Source organism: Periplaneta americana, chromosome 1 (assembly GCF_040183065.1).
Source record: "Periplaneta americana isolate PAMFEO1 chromosome 1, P.americana_PAMFEO1_priV1, whole genome shotgun sequence".
In the NCBI taxonomy this organism is placed as follows: Eukaryota; Metazoa; Arthropoda; class Insecta; order Blattodea; family Blattidae; genus Periplaneta; species Periplaneta americana.
Genome location: NC_091117.1, coordinates 21,824,371 through 21,838,027, shown reverse-complemented (window position 1 = coordinate 21,838,027; position 13,657 = coordinate 21,824,371). Strand labels below are relative to the sequence as shown.

The 13,657-nt window shown below is 34.5% G+C and overlaps 1 protein-coding gene across 1 annotated transcript in view; it reads left to right on the top strand.

Moving 5' to 3' along the window:
• The window catches only part of LOC138714669 (uncharacterized), a 30,628-nt gene extending 18,752 nt beyond the window's left edge, over positions 1-11,876 (top strand). Inside the window, exon 3 of the mRNA XM_069846767.1 lies at positions 7,473-11,876. Within this exon, the coding sequence (XP_069702868.1) occupies positions 7,473-7,704 (232 nt within the window). The 3' untranslated portion in view covers positions 7,705-11,876. The remainder of the gene's footprint in view (positions 1-7,472) is intronic.
• The last annotated feature ends 1,781 nt before the right edge of the window (positions 11,877-13,657 follow it).

The window sequence follows — 13,657 nt, the reverse complement described above, 5'->3', positions numbered from 1 at the left end:
AATAATAATAATAATAATAATAATAATAATAATAATAATAATAATAATAATAATAATAGTAGCAATAATAATCAGAGGAAAGCTGATGGCTGTGAACGTTCTCGGTTCTAATTTCGTGGTACTCCTCAGCACAAACTGGAAACACATGTTCTAAAGAGCTGTAATGGGTATATCGAGGTTAATAGGAGAGATGTGAAACTGGCCCCTCCAAAAGAAGTCACTCTTCATTCTGCCTCGAGGTCTCTGTACGTAGTTCTATATTTTCTGAACCTCTACTTGTTCTCAAGTGCCTTATGCAAGAAAAAAAATAGAAGAAATACATCTGGGCGGTGTAACACCCTTACCTTCACAAAATCAGTCATCAATATTATCATCAGTATCATCACTGTCATCACGTATGTGTAGGCTGTATTCTTCATTTTTAATACGTTAATCTTCATCCCCAATTTCATTCTCATTTCTTCATCATAACGACCCCTATACGGACTGAATTAATCTTGCTCAGGATAGGGACCGACGGTGGGCTTATGTGAGGGCGGCAATGAACCTCCGGGTTTCTTAAAAACGATTTATAAGTAAATAACGATCGCTATATAAGCATAATAATTTTCTTGCACTTTATCGTTTACAACGCCACTCTACCATATTTATGATCAATGCTATAATCGAAGTTAACATAATTATTTTTTTCATAATCTTCTTCATTAGTCATCGTAATAATTTCAGTTTCCTTAACATAAATGTCTTCATAATGTTCTCTATCACAAGTCATAACCACCATAACCATCATTTCTCTTTCCATAATCTTCCATCACCAAGTTATCATGACCATTTTTAATATGCTTCTTACCATAAACCATCAACACCATTCTATTTATCATTTGCATCTTATTTTCTTCTTCATAAATCATTGAAACAATTTTATCATCATCTGCTTCACAATTTTCTTCATCATAAATCATCACCACCATTTTCTTCATGATTTTCTTCGTCATAAATCATTGCCACGTTTCCTTCATAATTTCAACATCAGTCATAGCAACTATTTTTAACTTTATTTATTTAATAAGTTTCTTTATCATACTGTAGGTAATAAACACAATTTTACTTATCATCCCCTTCATAAGTCATCGACATCTTTATCATCTTCATAATATTTTCCACTGTAAGCCATTGTCATCATTATTTTATCAACATTTTTCCTTATTTATCTTTATAATATTCTTGAACGTAAAGTCATCGCCACTATTTTTGTCATAATTTTCTCCATCTCAACATTTTCTTAATCATCATCTTCAGAGTTATCATCATGCGTCAGAATTCAAATTATGGTTTATTTAACGACGCTCGCAACTTAAATGCCTGAGCCGGTATTGAACCCGCAACCACGAGCAGAGAAAGCTAGCGCTATACCGACTGCGCTATCCCAGGCCGACTCATACGTCAATGTTACCATTTATTTATCGCGAGAAGTTATAAAAATATAATTACGTTTTATTTTGCCATACCTTAGATTCTAGGAATATCACTTTTGTTGACGTCGTACAAAATTTTGTCGAATATCCTTTTGAGAAGATTAACTCCATATGTAGATGAAATTCTTGGGGATCATCAGTGTGGTTTCAGGCGTAATAGATCGACTATTGATAAGATTTTTTGTATTCGACAGATATTGGAGAAAAAATGGGAGTATAAGGGTACAGTACATCAGTTATCCATAGATTTCAAAAAGGCGTATGACTCAGTTAAGAGAGAAGTTTCATATAATATTCTTATTGAATTTGGTATTCCCAAGAAACTAATTCGATTGATTAAAATGTATCTTAGTGAAACTTACAGCAGAGTCCGTATAGGCCAGTTTCTATCTGATACTTTTCCAATTCACTGCTGGCTAAAGCAGGGAGGTGCACTATCATCTTTACTTTTTAACTTCGCTCTAGAATATGTCATTAGGAAAGTTCAGGATAACACAGAGGGTTTGGAATTGAACGGGTTACATCAGCTTCTTGTCTATGCGGATGACGTGAATATGTTAGGAGAAAATCCACAAACGATTAGGGAAAACACGGAAATTCTACTTGAAGCAAGTAAAGAGATAGGGTTGGAAGTAAATCCCGAAAAGACTAAGTATATGATTATGTCTCGTGATCAGAATATTGTACGAAATGAAACTATAAAAGTTGGAGATTTATACTTCGAAGAGGTGGAAAAATTCAAATATCTTGGAGCAACAGTAACAAATATAAATGACACTCGGGAAGAAATTAAACGCAGAATAAATATGGGAAATGCCTGTTATTATTCGGTTGAGAAGCTTTTGTCATCTAGTCTGCTGTCAAAAAATCTGAAAGTTAGAATTTATCGAAACAGTTATATTACAGGTTGTTCTGTATGCCTGTGAAACTTGGACTCTCACTCTGAGAGAGGAACAGAGATTGAGGGTTTTTGAGAATAAGGTTCTTAGGAAAACATTTGGGGCTAAAAGGGATGAAGTTACAGGAGAATGGAGAAAGTTACACAACACAGAACTGCACGCATTGTATTCTTCACCTGACATAATTAGGAACATTAAATCCAGACGTTTGAGATGGGCAGGACATGTAGCACGTATGGGCGAATCCAGAACTGCATATAGAGTGTTAATTGGGAGGCCAGAGGGGAAAAGACCTTTGGGGAGGCAGAGACATAGATTGGAGGATAATATTAAAATGGATTTGAGGGAGGTGGGATATGATGATAGAGACTGGATTAATCTTGCTCAGGATAGGGACCAATGGCGGGCTTATGTGAGGGCGGCAATGAACCTCCGGGTTCCTTAAAAGCCAGTAAGTCAGTATACCTTAGATTCTAGAACTCAGAAATATATTACTTTTTGTTTATTATGTCCTCATTCTACTGGGAAAAGAAATATTCATCGAGATATCGAAAAAATCTAGTAGCATAACTTCGAGATACAGAAATGTATTACATGTAAAACATGATTCTGCCGGGGAATTAAAATTACTTCGAGGAATCGAAAATCGAGTTATAGAAGTTCGAATGTATAGACACAACATGGAAAAGCAATGTTGCATTTAGATTTAATAAATTTAGTTCCATAAACACACCGTGGGAAAGCAATGATTTAGACAGACATTTCTTAAATCAAGAGATCCACACGCATCGTAGAACTATAATGCTTAAACAGGCAGTTCTTAAGTATCATGCAGTTATTAATATTAATGCATTGTTCTTCAGGGTTCCTCACGATACTAATTCCGGTATTTTCACTTCCAAGAAGCTTTACCGAAGTGAAAGTAAGGTTCTTCGCATGTCACTCGTGCCTTGAAACCGTTTATTCAGCAGGTAGGGAGTACCTGTCTTCTGCACATAGATGTAGGCTATCAGTTTCGTTACGGCTCCAGTTGTTTCAGGCTGTTGTGTACTTCCAGTTCGATTAATTTCACAATCGGATGTTTTTACTTCATATTACAAAGTTACATTAGTTCTTCTAAAAAGTTTGTGTAGACTATTTAAAATTCTTCTGCCTTAGTTTTTAACTCTTGACTCACAGTAAACAATACTGCATTAATTAATTTAGCTCTCTACATCATATCAATTTTTTTATCAATGGACCTTTCAGCATACTTTTGAGGTTCTGGCTGGTATGTAAGCCTACATCTATTACCAGGCTGTACATCTCACTTGACGATATAGAACAATTTGTTTGCATGTATCTGACGTCTAAGTCGAGAGACTGAGAGAGAGTAAGGTAGAAAATGAATGAGAAAGAGAGAAAGCAAATGAGTGAAAAAAGAACAGAGGGAAGAATAGAAAGAATTACAGAAAAAAAGAGGGGGGCAATGAGAAAGAATTTTAGGGAGAAAACATTTATAAAAAGGAACAAATAATATTAGAGAAAAATATAGAAAAGAGAGAACATTCCATAATTTCGTTTAATAATGCTCGGGAAAAGCACAGGAAAAGAGAGAAAGAATACTAGAAAAATTTATAAAAAAAAGTGGAAAAAAATGCTAGAGAAAATGGTGAGCCAGAAATAATGCTAGGGAAAAATATAGAAAAAAAAACAGAGAAATAATGCAGGAGAAAAATATAGGAAAAGAGATAAGAATACTAGAAAATGTGGAAAAGAGAGAAAGAATGGTAAAGACGAGCATAGAAAAAGATAGAAACAATGCTAGAAAAAATATAGAAAATGATAAATAATAGTATGGGGAAAATGTAGGAACAGAGAGAATGAATTGTAGAGAAAAAAATTTTTGGAAAGAGGTAAAGAATGGTAGAGAAAAATTGATAAAAAGATAAAGGAATAGAAGGAATAGGCCTATAGGAAGAGAAAGAAATAAGGCTAGAGAAATAATATAGAGAAAGAGACAAAGAACTCAAAAGAAAAAAATACGGAAAAAGGGAGAGAGAACGTTAGAAAAAATATACAGGCCTGTTGTTTCTGTATATTGTTTCATAGAATAATATGAAATACACAAACACACGAAAACACCCCAACGAAATTCTCAACACACAACTCAATTTCAGAACACACACACTCTTTGACTCTACACTATACTACACGAATACACCCACACAGGAAACAAAACAAGAGGCGCCAAGACCAACAACGACCAGTTCTGAGGATGACCCATAAATAGGTCGAAACATGTAAACAAGGTATTTTAGAATTTAACACAAGAAAGTCTCATCATACATATTCCGAAGTGATACAGTGTTAAAAGTTGTGTAATCAAGATGTATTTTTCTTCTTTTTTCGATGAATACTAGCATCTCTCAAAATATTGAACACCCTGTATATATGGAGGTAGAGAGACGAAGCTAGTAAGGAAAAGATTTATGAATTAAATTTGCATATTACAGCAAATTATACACACAATGTTTTTAAGTACACGGCTTGGAGAAATTCACGAGATCTCTGAAGTGTGGTTAGCATTGGAGCTGTCAGGAAAATTACATTCACTTCCTAATGAGAAGAGAAGAAGAAGACAAATTCCAGTCTTGCATGAGCGCAGTCGGTACAATTTATCGCTGTGCACTTGAAGTTTACGAGGCTGCAGGATTCCAGTTCCACAGCATTTATCAGCATATCGACTTTCCAAGCAATAAATATCCGTCGATAAGTAGCACGCAACAATAACCACGCTTCCGATTTAGAGCGATTTCATGAGTCGGAGTATTATTGGATGGTCACGCTCACTCTAATTACAACGAGCACGCTCCCCACCCGCCCCAGCCGTCAGCGGCTTCACCTACTTTCGGAAGAAAGCATGCTAATGCGCACCATCCCGGGATCGCACGCCTCGGGCAGGTTGCACGCGGTACATCATATTTCTGCTATTCCATATTCTCCTGCACGCTTTTATAGACAGATCTGAGGCAATGCAGGGCTGCAAGTGCTGATAATACGGGAGAAATAACTGAATTCATGTATCGCTGCTCACTGATCGAAGTAATTTATAGACTAATTTACTGGTAACTACCAATGACTGAGTAGTAGCTGAATGAATGATTGACTGACAGGCTGACATAGTGACCAACTGGCATAGTGACTCAATGAATGAATTACAGGATGAATCAATAACTGACAATGGCTGAATCGCTGGGTAAATCAATAATTGAATCGTAGGATGACTCAATGACTGAATCGCTGGATATATCAGTAGTTGAATCTAGGGTGACTGAATGACTGACACTGAATGAATCACTGCATAAATCAGTAATTGAATTGTAGAATGACTTAGTGACTGAATCGCAGGATAACTCAATGGCTGACAATGACTCAATCGCTGGATATATCAGTAGTTGAATCTAGGGTGACTGAATGACTGACAATGACTGAATCACTGCATAAATCAGTAATTGAATTGTAGAATGACGCAATGACTGACGATGATTTAATCGCTGGATATATCAGTAGTTGAATCTAGGGTGACTAAATGACTGACAATGACTGAATCACTGCATAAATCAGTAATTGAATTGTAGAATAAGTTAGTGACTGAATCGCAGGATAACTCAATGGCTGACAATAACTCAATCGCTGGATATATCAGTAGTTGAGTCTAGGGTGACTGAATGACTGACAATAACTGAATCATTGCATAAATCAGTAATTGAATTGTAGAATGACTCAATGACTGAATCGCAAGATAACTCAATGGCTAACAATGAGTCAATCGCTGGATAAATCAGTAACTAAATTACAAGTTCTTTGAATGTCTGATTCGCAGCATGACTGAATGATTGATAATAACTGAATCACAAGATAAATCAATAACTGTATTGTAGGATGACTAAATGACCGATCCTCAGAATGACTATAACTGAATCACTATATAAATCAATAACTGAATCGTAGGATGACTCAATGACTGAATTACAGGATGAATCAATAACTGGCAATGACTGAATCGATGGATAAATTGAGTAATTGAATCATATGATAACTCAATGACTGAATCGTAGAATGACTCAATGACTTAATCGGTCGTTAAACCAATAATTGAATCGTACATAACTCAATGACCGACATTGGTTGAATCTCTGAATAAATCAATAATGGAATTGTAGATTAACTCAGTGACTGAACCGCTCAATGAATGAATAATTTAATCGTGGGATAACTCAAGGGCCGACATTGGCTGAATCTCTGGATAAATCAATAATAGAATCAAAGGGTAACTGAATGAAACACAGGATGAGTCAATGACTGACAATGACTGTATCGCTAGATAGATCAATAATTTAGGAATATGTATGATAAGAACTTTCTTGTGTTAAATTTTAACGTACCTTGTTAACATGTTTCGACCTATTTTCGGTCATCTTCGGAACTGAACTGATACCTGTAATACCGATCAGGCTGTGTAACGCGAGATGTACAGTAGTGGCAAAAAAAAACCGGACCGACCCTCGTAGCTGATTTCAGAGCCTTGTTCATAGTGACAGCACGATAGACTGGTAACTAAGACTTCGTGGTTCGAATCCTTCCTGGGAAGGAAACTTTTTTTTGTTCCTTATTCAAATTTATTCCCAATACTTTTCGATTGCAGCGATATTTTACTACTTAATTAACGTATTATTCCCAGAACATGAATTTTACCAGCTTATTTTCTAATGGCTTTCGAAATGGGCTACGTCAGCAGTCGAAACTACAACAATTTCAATAGATTACTCGCTATCTTGTGAATGCGGGCGTGGCATGCGCAGTGGCTCATTTCGGGGACTTTGATTATTCCGTCGGTGCGGTTTTTTTTGCCACTACTGTACAGTTGCGATTTTTGACAGCATTTCTTTGGTTTGGCTTTAACAATAGTCTCTCGAAAGCATACATAGAGTTGGAGGTCTTTCTAAGTTAATTCTCTGTACCTTAAATAGTGCACAGAGCCTCAGCTTCACTGATTTAATTCAATAACTTTTAAGGCCGAAATTGTGGGAGTGCTAATTGTCTGTCTTGTTCGCAGCGTCCACATCCGAGTACACATTCCTCACCTCATCAACGAAGTGCATCACCAGAAGAAGATCATTCACCACACAATAGAACACGACCACCATGACGATCACCACCACGAAGACCACCACGAACACCACCATCATCACGAGCATTATGATCACCACGGATTTGATGATTTAGGCGGAGGTGATTTCGGAGGTGGAGACTTTGGCGGATACGAGCATCATCATGGCTATCACTGATTCTCGCATTCAGCTCTCACGGTTGTGTATTAGGACAGCTTTGTATGGGGAGTCCACCTTACTAGATTCATCTCCTATTTCAACTTCCATTTGATGGAGATTTTTAACTGTGTGTTCATCGATGAATTTCATATTTTCTAGAGACTCAAGAACTTACAGTCTGTAAACTTTAATTCAGAGCAATTATCCACAAAGCGGCAAACTATTGTCTATACTAAAAGCCAGGTTATGAACCGACTAAACAGGAAGTAGTTGGGAGGGCGAGAGGAAAGTGCGGGTTAGAGGGGTAGCCTGTGCAGTGATGACACGTTGAGTGTGGGGGGTTGGAGGGAAAAAGGAGAACGGAGCTTTTCATTAGACCTCACGTGAAAATGTCGTCTGCTAACGAAAATCTGGCAATGGAATCATGGAGACAGTGTAGCCAAACTTCCCAGTTCATTTGCAGTACCACGTGCATTACGAGTCGCATTCGTGCCAGCGTCATTAACTCGTGCTTTCTTAAAAACAGTAATTTTAATTACTTATATTGTGGATAGTGTTACCGAGAACTATATACAGTAGTTATTTTAAACATATCGGTGACAAACGCTGAACACGCTTTGAATCTCGCGCCACTATGTGGCAATAGAGCTCAGAAAGAGAGCAACAGAACGTTGCTTCCGGTTTAGTCGGTTCATAACCTGGCTTTTAGTATAGCTAAGGATTATTTTCTCCATATTCATATTTTGAAGCAGATATTGACCTAAAATATGATGAAATCGGCTTTAAACTATTTAAATAAGAGTTGTATTTAAATAAACACGAAATATGGATGTATACATAGTGTAATCAAGGGACGAGCGTCTCGGAAGCAGGTCACTGCTGTATCTTTGTTGTCATCAAATTACAGACTTACCAACTTTGATGCATAATGCGTGAGTCACCCGCAATTAGCTCATGACTTCCACACTCTCGCATTGACACGAAAATATCCGGGACTTTAGAGCTGATCATATAGGCCTAACTTTAGCGTTTATTGTTATATTTGCTTCCCGTTATTATTATTATTATTATTATTATTATTATTATTATTATTATTATTATTATTATTATTATTATTACTACTACTACTACTACTACTACTATTATTTGGCCTGTTATTAAAAACGATATCCATTACTAAATTCCAATTTCCCGCATTTATTCTATCGTAGGTTGGCAGATCTGTTGTTACATGCTTTCTGCGATTTTAAAAAATGACGTAAGACGTTTAATTTGCCGAAACGCCTGAACGATTTGTTGCAATATAATTTCAAGGTCACGTAAATATAGAGTAGCACACAATATAATAACAACAAAATCTCAAGAAAATATTAAATGGAAAATATTTTACATTCCCACAAAGAAGAGTATTTTGAGTGATTTATGACTTGTTCACAAGTCTACTGAGCTGAATCCATAACAACCCCCTATTGCGCCAACCATTTATCACAAAATTATTGAGAACACTAATTTGTAACAATGTGATTTATGATTTCGTTCACCTATATCAGTTAATGAAAAAATAAAACAAAATTTTATAATGATGATAGGGAAAATGTTTTCAGATAAAATTTACCCCATCTCCGTCTTCATCACAAGTCCCATTTGGATTTGGTATCACTTTAATTCAGGCTAAATTTATTTTTAATTGATTATTACACTTTTACTATGTCATACTACTTTTGCCCAATAAAACGGTATGAAAGGACGTCTTTCAACCAATCACAGCTGCTTATCGCACAATTTTATCGCTTCCCCTAGCATTTGTTTGTTTTTATCACTACCCTAGCATTTGTTTCTTTGTTTGCCAACATTTCAAACTGCAAATTCTTTACAGTACTATAAAACATGCTTTGCGATCGTATTTTATTTTCGCATAGATAGTCGACTGAAAATGGCGGCTCCGTTCAAACATTTTGGTAAAGGTAACATTTTTTAAATAGATTTTAGTAAGTCAATTAACATCTATTTTATTGTATTAGAGTACTTTATTTTTTTCTAATCTTTATACACTTTCTCCTGTTTTTATCACCTTCCTACCATTTGTTTCTTTGTTTGCCAACATTTCAAACTGCAAATTCTTTACGGTACTATAAAACATGCTTTGCGATCGTCATTTGTTTACATCATACACAACCAACTGAAAATGGTGGTTCTGTTCAAACGTTTTGGTGAAACTAACATTAGTGAAATAGAATTTTAGTAAGTCAATTAATATTTTATTGTATTAGAGTACTTTATTTCTTCTAATCTTTATATACTTTCTTCTAATCGTGTAATCAATTAAATCCCGCTCGAGTTTTGATTTTCTCTAGATAAATCAAAACCTCTAGTGACATTACTGTTGATAACTTTACTATTAAATGACTTCGACATAGTCTTTGGCAACTAAAAATTTCATGGGCCTCGACAAGATTTGAAGCAAGATCTGCAAGTCAAAATCCATTGCACTAAAGGCAATCTGGCAAAGAAATTTGTCTGGCAATGTTATGATACCGGCAAGCCTGTGTCCCTAACTCTTCGACCTCTTTCTTCAGATATTTCTTGAAGTACGTCGATGTAGGTTTACATGGCAACTTACCATGTTTCTAAGTTGGTATCAATACTTCATCAGTTTGCGCTAGGAATATTTACCAATACATGCTGAACCGGCAACGTTGCGACTTCTGCAAACTCTCAAACACGTTCTGAGTTACAGAAATTACACTAGCAGAAGGTAAACGAATTGTTAGGTACGTTTAACAATAATAGAGTATCGAATTTAATATAAAGAAAATATAAAATTTTAGATTGAAATCCAAACACGCTTCAGCAGTAAAATGAAAGAAAGATTGCATTTGTGGATAATTCTCTCAAGTTGAGTAACGTTCTTTTGTTGATCTGGTTCGTGTGGAACAACTTTTCATGCAGATAAACGAAGTTCCACTTTTAAAACTTCAATTTTATGCAACTGCATGAAAGTTGTGGTTAAAAAACTCTAAGTTTGTAAACGTTCTCTTTATTCGGCGTTAAAGTATAACTTTGTTATGATTTAAGAATGAAAATATGTACAAAATGATGAACATCTGAAGAGAATTATATTACTAGTCTCTTCAAATCAAGAGCTGATCGATTGTCTACTTTTTGATAGTCGGTACTTTAGTAGAAGGTTATTTCTGTAGTTAGTTTTAATTTTATGTTATCATCTGTACAAAGTGTCCACCTTATGGTCCACATCACAAAACTTGTTCACTTAAAGAACCTATCACTCTTTTACACAGAAACGTAGCCATTTTAAATGTAACTTATTTGTACTCTTTTTATATCTTTTACTTATAGTTAATGTTCCCAGGTTTTCTCTTGGCAATACACTACGTTGTCTTTACTACTCTAGCTTGTATATTAAATTTGTAACCTTTATATCATTGGAGGACAGAGGTTAAAAACAGATTTTTCGAAATATTTAACCCAGAACTCTTATTATATAGCACGTCAGCATTTTCCAAAATAATATCGTTGAAATTTGATTTCTGCCCTAACAACAAATTTCAGCAAGTAAGATTTTTAAGGCGCAATTGCATTAAAATGTACCTTAATTTCTACATAAATATGTCAAGTCACAAATAATGCTTTTTCGCATTTAGAAATATCTAGAATAATTGTATTATGCGGTTTTAGACAGTGATTTATTAAAATTATACATGTATAAATATACATATTGCTTACAAATATTAGACCTACTTCTACGTAAGACATGCTATACTTCAGTTCAGTTTCGATAATAAGCAGATTATGTTAAATTCTCGGTCCAATTTTAAGTAAAAATACATTTTACATATTTAGACAAATAACAAATAGTCACAATTTTTATTATTTATTAAATCTGACAGGATTAAGGCCATAAAGCCTTCTCTTCCATCCTACCAGATAGCACACATAAATACAAAAAATACATATACTGATAAAAAATAATACAAATTAAATTAAAGCCCTATAGAGGGTCAACAGGGTCAAAAGAACACTATAGAGCTCTCATTGAGCTAATACAAGAAAAAACGAAAGAAAACAAAATATAGCAATGATGATAGAAATAATAATAATAATAATAATAATAATAATAATAATAATAATAATAATAATAATAACAATAATAAATATATTACATATTAATTGTCAATTTTACAACAATTTATTATATGTTATGGGTTAAACCGAAGTTGACCAACCTGACAGGTGTTCAACAAGCAATTCCAAGAACTAGAATGTGATTTCTTAATTTAAATTTGAATTTTGATATTGTCCGACAGTCTCTGACATGGTCAGGGAGAGAATGCCAGAGGCATGGAATCGATTTCAAAAAGATGATGAGTAGAAGAATGTTCTGTGCAGAGGAATAGAGAGGAGATATATGTTCCGGGTTCGAGGTAGTGAAAGGTAAACAAAACGAGATGCTAGGTAAGAGGGTGTGGAGGTGTGGATGATTTTAAATAGTGATAAGAGGGAGTTGAAGAATCTTCTTTCTTTAAATGGATTCCAAGACTGACAAGGGCTGACAAAACAACTATTCTACGCGTCGAAGTGCCTTTTAATATTGTACACTGTTGAATTAGAATGTGGGGTAGTCTATTATAATGAAAAATTCATCTCTCTCAAGTCATATATTATATAATTTTTGCCTCTGTCCCCCATTGAATGCGTTATGTCTTAGCCAGACATTTCGCTTGCAGAAGTTATTCTGCCTCAGGGAATTCTTAAACTCAACGAAGTATGTGAAAGGCAGTCCAAGTCTAACTGGATGATCTTGACCGCCATTTTGTATGTATGTCAATGGCGACCAAGAAGAAAAACTTCCGATATTCCAAGGATACGCAAAAGATAACAACTTATAACTGTTCTTTTCTTCAGCCCGTAAGATTCGGAATCTGTCAGCTAATATAAGAGAAATCTCATATAGTAAAGAATATATTATATATTCTTTTAATCATTCTATAACATAATTCAATTTTGGATGACGCTGAATGTATTTTCGATAAATTGATGCAGACCATCTAGATCATGAAAAAATATTCGTACCCCTTTTTTCCTTTTTATATAGTTGTGAGAAATATTATACTCCCTGTAATGTCTAAAATCTATATTTCTTTAACCATTATTTTTTAAGATTCAACTGAAATTAACCAGCCAGTAAATATTGAATTTTCGTTTTAATTACAGATAATATGGCTATATAATTTAAAGAAAATTTTTCAACAAATGTCACCACCAAATACATCCTGAAAGCTTCAAAATATTATTAGCGATTTGAAAAGTGCTTAGGTCTATGTCACAAATTACAATGAATAAAACCCCATACAATGATCTCTAATTTGTTTTAAATCCTTCATTACTTACATCCGTCACTGTTTATTGAGTGTTTAGAATTATTTTATTTCAGAAGTTCGTTTCTTTTCACATAGGTTAGTTTCAGCATGATGTCAAAAGGAGTAGGTTCTTTCCCACACGTTGCAATTACTTTATTCACAAATACTCCATTTTATTGTATCTTGTTTTTGTTATTATTGTTCTTTGTTATTGTTGCTTTAACAACAGACTGATTTTGTACACTTTTTTGTTACTGTTTTGTATTAATGTTGTCATTTTGAATTAAAAAATCCTACAATTTTACTTAGTGTTTTAATATTTAACATACCACTTTCAAAAACACATATTCATATAGTTATATTACATAGTCTCCTACATTATTTTCATCAAAGTATATAACCACCAACCTCACAGGTATGTAGTAACTCCTCATACTGTTCAAGATGTTTCCAGATGTCCGTCTTGCTAACACATTTTTATTCATATATTTTTAACCCTCATATATTTCACTCTATGTGCTTCTGTACTTTCACTTCCGTTACTTCCTCCGTTCCATATTATATTTACACTGTCCATTTTATTATTCTTCTGT